At 49.3% G+C, this 14,032-nt stretch overlaps 1 protein-coding gene across 2 annotated transcripts in view; it reads right to left on the reverse strand.

Annotated features, from left to right (window-relative positions):
• The window catches only part of LOC149371158 (paired box protein Pax-6-like), a 59,362-nt gene that overhangs the window by 22,465 nt on the left and 22,865 nt on the right, over nt 1-14,032 (reverse strand). For both annotated transcript variants that reach the window (XM_089564713.1, XM_089564710.1), the window contains exons 2-4: nt 9,275-9,544; nt 9,022-9,202; nt 4,634-4,997 (exon numbers count right to left, since the gene is read on the reverse strand). In XM_089564713.1, coding sequence (XP_089420839.1) covers nt 4,634-4,997; nt 9,022-9,202; nt 9,275-9,453 — 724 coding nt within the window. In that variant the 5' untranslated portion in view covers nt 9,454-9,544. The remainder of the gene's footprint in view (nt 1-4,633; nt 4,998-9,021; nt 9,203-9,274; nt 9,545-14,032) is intronic.

Consider the following 14,032-nt stretch of genomic DNA (forward strand, 5'->3'; position numbering starts at 1 on the left):
GTGTGGATAAAACATAAAGCGTTTTTGATAGCACCAAGTATATTACCTACAAGGCTGTTGATGCTAGCTGGGAGAGCTACACTGTTACACCCATGTGTTTGTCATGCGTACAAATTAATTTGTTGTATGCCACGTCGCCCTGACTGTCATGATTCGCAGCATGCTTCTCAAACATCTTTCGTCATCAAACCTGCGTTCTGCCATACACATCAGGGGCGCGCGACTGGCGAAAGGTTCTGACAAATGCGTTCAAAGGACGCCAAAATTCATTCAGCAGTTCAGCAACTGCAATACCGTGGGACCCGACAAGACCCATTGTTAAAGCCCCACTCTTTATGCCTCCTTCGTCACATTCTTTACGTTCGCCCGCGAGCGCTGCCTATATCCGAACAGGTACGGTACTCCAGGCTCCTTCGACTCCACTGCAGCGCAGATGGAACGATAGAAGGAAAGAAGGGGCGAGGAAGGTGAAGGAGGCGGCCGATGCGAGCAGGAAGGCTTATATATATGTATGTATATACGTGCTCCGCGAGAATCGATCGTATCGAGGTAAATGCCTCGCAGCGATTCGTTTAGAACACGCGGACAGCGAAGGTTGAAGTGGAAGTGGAGGGACGAGTGGTGAATCAGGGAGAGAGGGTGCGAGGAAAGGGAGGGAGCGATGGCTGATCCGACGACGACGCCTCCATCTATGCATGACGCCGCACAATGCCCGCACCGCCTCCATGCAAAGCAGAGTGTGTCTGTGTGTAGGCCTCGATAAATATATACGCCCACGTATATATACATGTCCGCGTATATGTATACACGCTAACGCAGGCATGCATGGATGCAGGGCCGTTTGCATATTCCCCTATACACACACGAGCGCAGGCGCATTTTCCGCGCCGTGGTTTCGAGCAGCGGCGAAAGGAGATCGCTGCCTGCATTGCGCGCTTCGCGAAGACCCCCCCCCCCCCCCCCCCCCCCCCCCCCTCGTGCGTGTTATGCGCCGCCATTATATTAAGCCTTTGAGCACGAGCGGCGCTGAATACGTATTACATGCTGCGCGCGTATACGGGGGTCCATGCGTACGGGTGCAGGGATATAGACGCAAATATGCACACCGCTTGCAAGAGTGCAGGCATGCGCAATGCTGGCAGATGTTGCGGCATCTCCGTATAGCACATGTATACGCCTGCATGCAGGTATCGCGTCCGCTGGCTGCGCAGTGTTTGAAGAAGAGGCAGTATACATTAGTGGAAGATGATCGAAAACCGCTGTTCAAGGTGCTGTGTCTTCTTAACGCTGGCCTCTACCGCGGGTTTTCGCGCGGCTGTTTAGCGTATTATTTCCTTTATTTCTTATAACCCGCTGCAACTTGAAATCCGCGATTTGTAGCTGTGTGTATGATATATCGGCAGTGATGGAAGAGAGATCAGGCCTGCAGATGAATCGGCGTTAAAAATGAAGAGAAACAATATTATGCGGCAGGGGGAGCCATTTCTTCACAAGAAATGTCATATCTGCATTGATTTACATCTAAATACGTACATATCAGGAATCTGACATATCTGCATGCGGGCAGATATAGTAACAGCACTCGTAGGCAAGAGCGCAATTCTTCCCCTCACGAGTAAGATATCGATATAAAAAGAGAGGTAATAGAGAAAAGTCAGGCATGGCTCAACGATAACGCGGTCTCTTAATCACAGTGCATTCCTATATATTTAAATGAACTCGTCCTATACGCGGTTGTGGTCGACTGCTTGCCCCGGAAAAACTTTTCATTGGTCCTGAACAGTGTATGCCCAAGTCGTTACGATTCTTCTGCACTTCGCACGCGGTCTATTTTCATAACAATTAGAGCAATGAACTTCACTCTCAAAGGCCCAAGATGGCGGCGCCGATCGGCCAAAATATGGAATTTTGCATACAAAGCGCAGCGCATGAGAGCAGTAGGTATGCGTATATATATACCCCCCCCCCCCCCCCCCCCCCCAGTGTGCCATTTCCTAGCAGGGATTGCGTCGCGGCGATGAGCTGAGAAAAGAAAGAGTCGACGACACCGGAGAGAGAGAGAGAGACAGAGAGAGTAAAAAAAGCGAAGTTAGCGCGGTGCCACCGACCGGCTGCGCTCACCGTTCACGCAGGCGTTCGAGCGTTCAGCTAATTGGCGCACGCTTGGGCTGCGCCCAATTAGGCTTGGCCGCGCGCCATCCAAATATATATACGCATGCGGCAGGCGCGCTCAAGCACACGCGCATTCTCGACACGCCGCCGCGCTCGATCGCATGTGGGCCAAAATGCGAACACGCGGCCTGCACGAATCTGCGCAACAGTGGTGTCCGCGTGCTCGATCGCGGCTGCTCTGGTCACCTGCGCGGTGGTGCACCGCTACCCTTTCGATCATTGATTGGGCCGATCGGCCGAGATTCGATCAGCGCCATCACCTGTTCGCTGCCCCCGCGTCCGTGGCGTGCTGAACGAATGAAATACGGCGATTCGAACGTGCGGCATTTTATATGCATATACTGTACACTGCGTGGTTCTTGCTGGGGATGTACAGAGCTTTCAATGACAGGAAGCTTTCATGCAAAAACAGACAGATCGTTTCTGATGTACTCGCATGCTTTTCAGCGCTTCCTGATGTTTGCACGCTTAGCAACGGGGACCGGCCGCGGTAGCTCAGTGGTTATGGCATTCGGCTGCTGACTCAAAAGACGCGGGTTCGATCTCGGCCGCGGCGGTCGAATTTCGACGGAGGCGAAATTCTAGATGGCCGTGTATTGTTCGATGTCAGTGCACGTTAAGGAACCTCACGTTGTCGATATTTCCGGAGCCCTTCGCTACGGCGTCCTTCATAGCCTGAGTCGCTTTGGGACACTAAACCCCCATAAGCCATAAAACCAATTAAAATGCACGGACATAATTTCTTAAACCAGCTTTCAAAAGTGCAAACATGTCGGACGCACGTAGAGTGGCAGAAATAAAAAAAAAATCTATCTCATACGCACATCTCAAACCTGTATGCATCTCTGTAACGAAGGACGCGTCGTTCAGAGGAATACACCGAATACACACATCGCTCCAACGTGCAGCAAAATCTCTGTGAAGAGATTTCGCATTTCGCCTCCATGCTCCGAAAGGAGTCCTCACCGTAATCGCGAACGATGCCTACTTTTAAATACACCGTTGCGAAAAGGACAACAATAAACGGAAAGAAGAAAACTGATGACCGCAAAAAGCTTCGGATGCGTTTCGATCTGGTCGATGTCCAAGCAATACACGACACAGCTGCCAGCTCACTTCAGCTGAACCCTTTTCGTTAGCCGCCACGTTTCTGCCCCGTAGGTAAGATACAGCTGTTGTATATTTTCTCTTTTCAGATGATCAAATAAGCAAATAATATAGAAATGTAAATCTATGACTTCCGAATTCTGGCTACTTAGACTGCAGATTTCAATTCATGGATCCCAAGGAAAGTTTCGGAATTTGAATGTCAGAAAGCCGCGGTTTTAGGCACATCTGAGAATTTTGGGCAGATCAGAGTACCTAACTTTAATAAATTATTACCATAGAATGTTTGGACCGGTATGTGATGCATATATAGAGGACGAAGCCACGCTTGACCAACCCAGCTAGGTAATAAACCAGCCACGAATTACCCTTACGAGGATGACAGATATGGTCCAGATATATTTTATATATGGCTGTATATACTCATATATGGGAGCATACGGATAGGTACTACGTACAGATATGGTCAGGAACAAACCTATTTGACTCCATATATTGCTATAGCTGGCCGTATAAGACCACAAATATAGGCAGATATGACAATGAAGTACTTTATATAATGTCATACACTGGTATATATAGTCATATTTGTATCCTTATATAGAGTGCTCCTTGCATATATGGAGTCTCTCTATTTCTCATTCGCCAGTCTCTTCCGTATATGCGAGCATCACTCCTCATATATGAGGTGCTTGTACCATATACTGCCCGATTTAAATAATTTTTTCTCGTAGCACATAATATTAATCGCAAATTAAGGTCATACTAAGAAAATGGTTTTCATGTGAATATTTACAAACAGCCCAGTTAAAGGAAATTTCGTCAAAGGTTAATCGCAACCAAATCACTCTTGTGCAGCCTCCGGGCAGACAGCTGCCGCTGCGCGTGGTACAAACTGGGATCCGCCGCGCATGTGCGCGAGACGTGAAAGCGGTTCCGCGCACGCGCAGTTGCGCCCACGCCACTACGGGCAACGTATTAAGACAGAGTTCTCTATCTGCATGCTATGACTGCCTTCAGCGGGATGGTTGAAGATCCGCACGAATGGCCCAGAGCGGAACGGTTGTTAGTGGAGGTGCTGTTGCACGGTTCACTACACAAAACGAAACCAGGGTTCGCAGAACTGCGCACGCATGCAAGTCTTCGAGGCGGTTCTGCGCATGCGTAGTTGCGTCCAGAGAGAAACGGTTAGGGTACCATGACCGTATTCTCAGTTGCATGCATGATGTGACTCCCAGCTGGAGACATTCGCATTGTTCAAGAGACGTACGATTATCCCTGAGCGAAAGTGTTGCCATTGGCGCTGGTGTTGCGTCGTCCACTGTAGAAAACTTAGAGGAAACAGCGGACTCACCTTTCTTGGCGTCGTGCGCAGTGGGACTCGCAGCAGCGGCCAGCGCGGAGGGAGTGAGCGCCCCTGCCAGTGGGCTCGGTGGGGCCAGCGCGGGTCCTCCGGCGGCTGCCGCCGCGGACAGCGGGGGCGGCGGCGCGGCGCTCGCGGGGTACCAGGGCCACGGCTGTCCGTTGAGCATGCGCAGCTTGTCGTACACGGACTCCGGGCATCCACCGCCGTGCACTGCGGCCGCGGCCGCTGCGGCAGCAGCCGCCGCTGCCGCCGCCTGGTGGTGGTGGTGCTGCGTCTGCTGCTGGTGCTGGTGGTGCTGTTGCTGCTCCTTTTGAGCGGCCAGGTTGCGCAGCACACGGTTGATGGACGACACCTGCGCACACGTCCAAGAAGTGGCGAGAGAGAACATGTTCAGTTATTTTGTAGCGAGAGCTACACTACGCCAGCCGCGTCGCGAGGTCAGCGTGGCTGCGCGCTGAGCCATGGCACCACCGCTCCGCCAGCTGTGCGCATGCGCGGAGTGACGTCAGAGCATGCAGCTGGTGTGCGCGCCGTGTCGCTGCGCCGACGGCGGAACAGACTCCGCCCGCCTCGTCAGTTGTACGCAAGTCTCACTATTTTACTGACCACTGGAGCGTCTTCATTGGTATAAACAATAAAATTCAAGCCGTTACGTAAGCCGTGTGTCCTACTTTCAAGCGAAACCTAAGCGTAGCCAGAGGTATGTACCTCTCGCTACTCTACCAGGTTTAACCAGACCTAAACCACAGCCGATTTTTTTTTTTCATTGTCTGCCTCTGGGCTTACAACCAGCCGCTATGAAAACAGTTCTGTAACGCCTTGTTTTTCTGCCGATATGTTCCGCATCTTTCATATATTCATATATTAGTTATTTAACTGCAAACCTTGTACAGCGTCTTCAGCAATAGGACAAGTCCCGGACGGGCGGTGGTCCTCGGTTCGATGCCCGGACCAGGACTCATTTTTCTTCAGCTTCGAAGCCTCTGTGAAAGCCGTTTAGCTTTTCACTGTAGCCGTATGGTTGCGCTGGTGTGGATGCTAATGAATAATTACTTCCCTATTTCAGGTTTTATGCCAGCCTGGGAAGGTTCGCCTAACCAAATTTTACTGACAGTAGTGTTTTATATGTAGAAGAAAGTACCAAGTACCACTTGACAGTAGACGTTCAAATCTTATGTAAGCCCATAACTGTTCTTTGGAATTGTTCTCGAAAATATGCAAATCAAACATAATTAAAAAATAAAAAAGACACGAACTTCGTGTTTTTTTTTTACCGCAGTCATGGTTCAGCTTGCGTGCTAGGTGCATTTGGGGCGTTTTTTACTGCCTACATGCAACTATCTCATGTCAGTAAAAAAGAAGGGGATGATTCGCTCCTGGGAAGAGGCTTGATTGCATTGCGCTTAGCGGAAAACTAACACTGCACAGCTCGCGCAGAGGCAAGCAGCACGATACGTAATAGCACTTTACGTATGATGGCGAATTACACGAAAAGCAGGCATGCCATTTAGGCTAAATCGTACTGGCGGGACATGAACCACCATGGCTTGCAGTTCTGGACACTTGCCCCACCGCTGCCAAGTGGGTGGTCCCTTTATGATAAGTCTTTTATGATGAAGTTCGCTAGAAGTTTATTTTATCTGAAGGCGCATCCTCAAGCACCATAACTAGCTCTGTGAAACATGACCAAGGCATTCGGATGGTCGAGCGCGTTCGGGATGCGTTCTTACACAGCTGCTCAGCATCGAAGCAAGCATCACTTTTCTGCCAGGGGCCTGCCAGTTGCGAATCGTTTTCACACGAAGATAGCTTCAACAGCTCAGCTTCTGAGCAGCAAACGTCGTCGATTGATACTCTCCGCAACGCTGCACCACTTTCGGGTGAAGCGGACAAACAGGCAGTCTGCTCGGAAACAAGGGCACTGAACAAGTCCAAAGGCGAACAAGGAGCTATTATATGAGCTGTATGACCGTGTGGCCCTCTTTTTCGCAGCGATGCATATACAGAATGACGCTGTACCAACGCGACAAGCGACTGCCTTCGTAACGAGGCACCTTTTACACACCCTGTACGGCCAGTGGCGAGCGGGCGCGGCGGTCCGGCCGGCGAAGGGGTCATTTCGTAATGCCATAAACACGCTGCTGACACGGTGCCACGGCGGCGTGGCCTTCTCCTCTTTCGCCGCCCTCTTTCTCTCTCTCTCTCTCTCTCTCTGCGTACGCATTTCCTCCCGCTTTCATTGATTTGGCGCTAAGCGAGAGAGGCACGGTAGCATGGGGGAGGAGCTGCATCGAGCGCTCAGAAGCGCGGTCGTTGCGCCACTTCCTGCGTATTGCTGTTATACAGGGCGTCACGCGTAACTTGAGCCAAGCCTTTCTATTATCTGCGCGCGTTGTCAGAGAATGAAACACACTAAGGCTCCATCGTTATTCTCATGACTCTAAGAGCTTCCTGAATAATTTTTTTTCTCATATGGCTGGTTGTACTGAAAGTTAGTACGCTCAATTATCTATGAGTTGTTGTGAACTTGACGTCGCTCACAAGCGTTCGGTAACGGTATGCAACGCATAAACTATGTCGCTTGGCAGAACAATAGCGCATAGTTGCCTTCGGCGTCCCATTCACTGTTCGCGATGAGGGAACCACAGTGAGCTGCGAAACTTGTCTTCATAAGGCGTGTAACTTGCGCGGCGCGATTGCCAATTCGTACAGATTAAGCATACAAGGTCGCGAAAGTTTACATAACTGCACACACGGATAATGAGTCACCTGACATTTGCTTTCGCCCTGTAAAACTGAAGGCATTGTTCTCGTCTACGTTCTAGCTTTATCACTTTTTTTTTATGCTACTCTTTATTCATACGGCTGCTCACGCATCAGTTACACGGGGGAAACGAAGCCAACGTTGCTCGAAGCATGCCTCGTCGAGCAACCCCGCGGCGCCGTCTCGCAGAAGGCGAGCAGTCCGCTCCGAGCCGCGTCACAATCGGATTTGCAAGGAAAAGAGTCTCGGGGCCATTGTTTCCGAGAAGCCTGCCCTCCATCCCCGCACCCCTCGAGCCGGCGAAGACACACGACCTATAAGCCGAGAACTACTCCGCTCTGGCGATCATGGAGTGCGCGCGTGGCTTTGGCATTTCCACGAGGGAGCGCGGCAGTTCCACCGCGCCGAGACATGTCCCGGAGACGGCGGGGAAGCCAGAAAGCAAGCACGCAGAGGAGCGACGCTGAACTCGAGAAGGGAGCAGCGGTGGCTGTGCCCGTTGCTTCGATCGGCGCCCGCCGCAAGCAGATCGTCGCAGGGAAGAATTCTTGCCGTGGAAAACTTGTGTTTCTGTATCGGCTTGCGCGGCGGCGTACGCGGTTGGGATTGCAGTGCTTGTGACAGGGCTGGTCTGTCTATGCGTCCACCACTATACGAATTTATTGCTCTGTCTCTGTGAGATACTAATGAGACGTTTGTAATACTACCTTCCATTAATTAATCACTCGAATAACAAATGCAAGCAGGACGGAAGACACAAGTCTAGTTTTTCTTTGTATTTGTTATTTATTTATTCAGTTAGACTTTTACCAGTTTTTACTATCTTTTTCTGTCGCTCAAAATTTTCCTTGGTACCACCCTGTTGATTTCTGTTTCGATTGTATTGAGTCAGTTAAACTTTTAGTGACGGGGGGTAGGGAATGTTTACTTAGGTTTCTTTTGCGATATCCTACCTATATTTTTGTCAGCCGCGAAGGTGGCTCAGTGGTTATGGCGCTCGGCTGCTGACCCGAAGGAGGCGGCTTCGGTCTCGGCCGCGGCGGCCGCATTCCGATGGAGGCGAAATGATAGGGACCCATGAGCCGTGCGACGTCAGTGCACGCTAAAGAGCCCCAGGTGGTGAAAATTATCCAGATCCCTTTTACTACGGCGTCCCTCATAGCCCGACTCGTTATGGGACGTTAAACCCCCGTAAACCAGCACCATAATTTTGTGTCTATGCGTTGCTGCATTGCGTGTCTGTTTTCGTTGTGAGTGTGTGTACGAGCTTGTTCGGGCGTCCTCTAAAATTTTTGACACAAGCATCATGATACTACGTCACACAGTGGCTTGCCACTTATGTACATACGTCTCCCACATATCACACTGCGCACGTGCAGCCTCTCTAGCGACACACACACACACACACACAGTGTCTCTCTCGCTCCCTCTCTAAAATGAAAGGAGTAAAAAGAGTGTAAACTCTCCTCTAGCGCGCTCTCATATAAAAGAGAGTGTATTAGAGGACAGCTTACTTCCATTTTTACTCCCATATATGCGTATTCCTTTTTGGAGCGCACACGCGCGGAGGAAAGAGGGGGAGGGTATACATTAATTAAAGGGGTGTACCCACGCTGGGAATGTTGTCGTTGTTGCACACCCCTTCGGAGAGCAGCCGGTCGCGTATCTCCCAGGCGAAGATCGAAGGGCACTCGCGCTTGTACTCTGCGATCTTGCCCACCACGGGGGGCGTGGCCACGCGAGGCTTGCTGCCGCCGATGGCCCGCGGCCGTATCGAGCCGGTCTCGTAGTACCTGCAGGAGTCCCCATCGTCGTCACGCCACTGGGTTACCACGTATCCAAAGAGCGAAGGGACGGACACTCGCCTTCCGAGTATCTTGGAGACGCATCCGTTGGAGACCTGCAGTATGCGCGATATGTCGCAGGGCCGCGCACCGGAGTGGGCCAGCTCGACGATCTTCTGGCGCGTCGAGTCCGGCAGCGGCCGGCCGTTGACGTACACGCCTCCCAGCTGGTTGACGCCGCTGTGCCCCTTGTGGGGCATGTGGTCCCCAGCGGAGGACAGCGCTCCCCGCACCAGCGGCTGCAGCTCCACGGTGGTCGGCCGCGCCGGCGGGCTCCGGGCCCGCGTCACCCTGCAGGTGCGAAAAACAAGAGTGCTTCATTTAGACAACGCTGTTACAGTTGTCTAAGGGGCAGACCGAAAGGCATGCAGACAAATGTCTGACGATAAGTCTGCCCTCTTCTTGCTCCCATTGAGGAACACGAGACATTCAGCGCGGAAAACACACACTCAGTGGAAATGCAAAATCAGTGGTTTGCATTTGCTTGATATTTTTTTTTAGTGACATCCTAGTCGAAATCAAGAGGAAGAAATGGGCTTGGGCAGGGCATCTAATGCGAAGGCAAGATAACCGCTGGTCCTTAAGGGTAACGGAGTGGATTCCAAGAGAAGGCAAGCGTAGCAGGGGACGGCAGAAAGTTAGGCGGGCGGATGAGATTAAGAAGTTTGCGGGGATACGGTGGCCGCAACTGGCGAATGACAGGGTTAATTGGAGAGACGTGGGAGAGGCCTTTACCCTGCAGTGGGCGTAGTCAGGCTTCTGCGGCTGTTGATGATGACATTCATGATTTTTTTTTATGTTTTACAAAAACGAAGCACATATATGATAAACTGGAAAACTTACTTATTTTTACGTGTCAGATACCTATAAAGCACTAAGTACGAGGCCCACCGTTAATCAGTAGCGACTCTCGAAATTGTGCCTTCATCCAAGGTGAACCTAAGCATTAGTTCAGCGCAGTCTTAGTATCCGCAGAATTGGAAACGTCTGCGCAGACTCCGTGTCTACTTATGTTGTGAAGTCAATGAGCACGTGTTAGGACGCAGTTTCATTCAGGCGCTCTCAATAGACGGAGAACATGTCCATTGCTGACAACTGACGTCCCACAGGAAAGACTATGGACTTTCACGCATCCAACTCCTTCCGTCAGCGAAAGCATGCAGTGCAACGCATATAACAAACGACTACACGTGTCGCAAAAATAGCGCATGCAAATGAAATAAACTTCGTTCCATGATGTAAATAAAATAAAGAAAATTGAAGTTGTAAGAAAGCCCCGGCACCTTAATTCTCAGTTATCTTAGCAATGCTCTTGTTCGGCTTGCATCTAAAAAAAAAAAAAAAATCCTGGCTATATGTGCCTGAAGGAAAGCATATGCGATTATTAGGCACCCAACACCGGGATAACGCCAGCATCGTGTCTGAATCTCTCGATCCCTCCAAGCGCCTGATATCCCGGGGCGCCGGTTCTCCTTTATAACAATGGGCCCACATCATCATGGCGCGAAACCAATGGGGCGGAAAACTGTCCTGGCGTCAAGCAGTTCATCCCGACACTTTCTGCTCTTCATTTCAGTCGTCAGAGCCAGCTTTAAGCTTTTCCCCCTCTTCCATTTTTTTTATGCATTCTTCCTTTTCTTTCGCGTTTTAATTATTTCCTTCGATTTTTCTTTTTTCCCCTTTGAGCTGGCGCGCGAGGATGAGCGTTCGTGGCAGAGCATCAGCACGCGGGGGTGGATGAGGCGCCTGCGACGCCATCGCGGAGCGCGGGAGATCGAAACTTCCGCGCATGCGCACTGGCTGCAGCCGTTACGAGCGCCAACCAATCAGGAAGCTAGCTCTACGAGCGCAAATTTGAATTTTGTGTCAGTCGCTGAGATTGGAGCGAAGCCGCTTGTTCACTCAGCGACAATGCATGGTACATAATTATAAGTAAAAAAAAAATACACCTGAAAAAAAAACCACTCGCTCGAAAGAGTATAGTAATATGCCCATGTCCAGCACTCCTGGACCAAAATTGTGAATATTGAAATATTGCAATGTACTGTTATGAAAATACTGAAGGAAACGGTCCACTTTTCCGACGCGTAGCAAAATATTTCTTATAAACTTTTTCCATCGCTCGCATCGTGCACTTAAGACTGCCATAGAAAACAAATGAGGAACGTTTCTGGCGATAGCAAAAATGTATACTTCGTCCGCCGCTTATGAACGTGGATGGCGCTGATGAACACTCTCAAGGTTAGGTCACCTGTAAACATAAATACCCCCGAAAGCAGATCTGACAGCCGTCGCCGTAGCTCAGCACCGGCCGCGCGATTCGGAGGTTGTGGGTTCGGTTCCCACCGGCGGCATGTGGTTGTTTTTTCTTCTGCTTTTCGAATCAATTATCATTAAGCGATAACATATTCAGTAACTTTCTCCATTGATCAACACCACGAAATAAATAAATATAAAGAAAAATTTCCTGTCTTCCCTTGGTTTCTATGGCTGTTGGCTTCTCTCTCTCTCTCTCTCTCTCTCTCTCTCTCACACACACACACACACACACACACACACACACACACACACACACACACACACACACACACACACACACACACACATATATATATATATATATATATATATATATATATATATATATATATATATATATATATATATATATATATATATATATATATATATATATATATACAAGCCTGCTAACAGCAGATCTGCGGATATATTGATTGTTGTACTGAAATGTTACTGTATATGAAAAAGAATGTGTTCATAAGCTCTTTACCGTTGAAAAATGCTTTTGTCCAGAATTTGTGGGTATGGTGATTGTGAAGTTCGCGTAAAAGAAAGGTGGAATGATTTTGTGGACAGTTATAGAATACACACAGCAACAGAAGACGGCACGTCGATCACGTGATAGCCCGTGTCGTAACACGGCGCGAAGAGGTCAAATGCAGCCTGCAGGCTTCGTTCATCGATTGTGACTGCTACGCGTCAAGTAAAGGAATTGTGTTGGGGCACCACGTGTTTGAAGGATTTTGCGGAATTTTATTGCGATCGCCTGCACGCAACACTAAAGGAGTAATTTCCCATGCTCTCTAACATGATTTGCTAAGTGGCCCCTTGCCGTGAAACAAAATTGCATTACTGCATGCGTAAAGATATGAAAGAAGCTAACAATCGCGGAAACCAAGGAGCATAGGGAAATGTTTGTATCTTATTTTTTGTTTTGTGGTGTTGTTCAGTGGAAAATCAATAGTGTAATTATTTTATAACTAAAAATAATCGATTAGAAAGTAGAAGAAAAAACAACCACATGCTGCCGGTGGGATCCGAAACCACTACATCCATGCGTAAAGGGTATGTGGTGGGATATTAAGCATAAAATGCACACTACTTCCGTTGTAAACATATTTAGATCGAATAATTCACAATAGCAAAGAAGAATTCACACACTAAACACGCGAATTAGCCTATACAAGAGTAAAAGGGGAGAAAGCTGTCCTCTAGCGCACTTTAGAAGCAGCGTATATTGGTCATATGGCCAGGATTAAATTTCCATCACTAAAAATACTTATGGCTGCCAACGGAAACAAATGCACTCCTCAACACATGCGCAGATCTAACAGTTACGAAGATTTTAATCGATTATTACTGTCCCTTTTATTTGATTACCTCAAGGCCACCGGTTCCACGTTTAGAAGCCTCCTCCCATTGTTATCAAATGACTATGGTTTGCGGTGGGAATATGCCTACGTTGACAAGAGTAAACATTCCGCATATATAGTGACTGAAATCTACTCCGGTACTTGGGCAGCATACCATTCCCTTAAAAGGGACTGCGCTAGAGGACACCTTACTGCTTCCATATAGGCTTATTCGTATTTATAATGCTATAGGATATACACCGCGTCATTAAAGTAATAGATCTCAGTTGAATTTGAAGAAAGCTCGATTTGACACCAACCGTTCGATACCAAGTGGAGTACGCGTTGATCAATACAGATGCTCTTGATTTTGTAGCGAAAGCTACATTGGCCACGAACTTGCGATTTCGCTGTGGCGGTGCTCCGAGGAGGCACAGAGACCGGCCTTGAGCAGTTGCCTAGCAACCGCCGCAGCTGGCGGACGCCGCGCGCTCGCCGCGCCATCTGGCATGACGTCACACCGCGCGCCTCGCCGCCGCCGCCGCCGTTTGGTATGACGTCACACCGCCTGCCTCGTCGGTGCGCTCGCCTCCGCTACGTATATCCTGGCATAGCCGAGCTAAGTCACTGCCAATTTTTTAGATTTAGAATCAACATAGCCGTGATGATAGCGGCTGCTCGACGCAGCTCCTTTAGTTCAAATACTAAATTTTCTGGCCAAGCTGGAGATTTCATTTTTCAAGCTACTCTTGACGTCGAGGTAGGCATGCAAGGAAGTTTAATGTGCACACTTACTCCATACGTTTAGAAACAGCAGTTTACTTATGTGCTCCTGCAAAAGTATATAGCTTTTCTTTTATTTGCAAAGTCCCTGACGTGCGCTTGACAAGCTATTAGTTCTCAAGGCATTCATGAGGGAAGGCGTCTCGATAAATGGAGCCGCCACGGATCAGGAGTCCCGGGCCGTTTTTACACGAGCTGTACATGTAGGGTCGACAAATCGCTTTCATGCAACTCGTGAAGGTGTTGGTGCGGTTATGCGTCAAGTATATGAGCACGAGGATAACTCAGAATGTTAGACTTTTAACCTTGTTGGGGAGAACGCCTTAGTACACGGCAGGTCGGA

Source organism: Amblyomma mixtum, chromosome 1 (genome assembly GCF_055824585.1).
Source record: "Amblyomma mixtum isolate Tamu chromosome 1, ASM5582458v1, whole genome shotgun sequence".
NCBI classification, from domain to species: Eukaryota; Metazoa; Arthropoda; class Arachnida; order Ixodida; family Ixodidae; genus Amblyomma; species Amblyomma mixtum.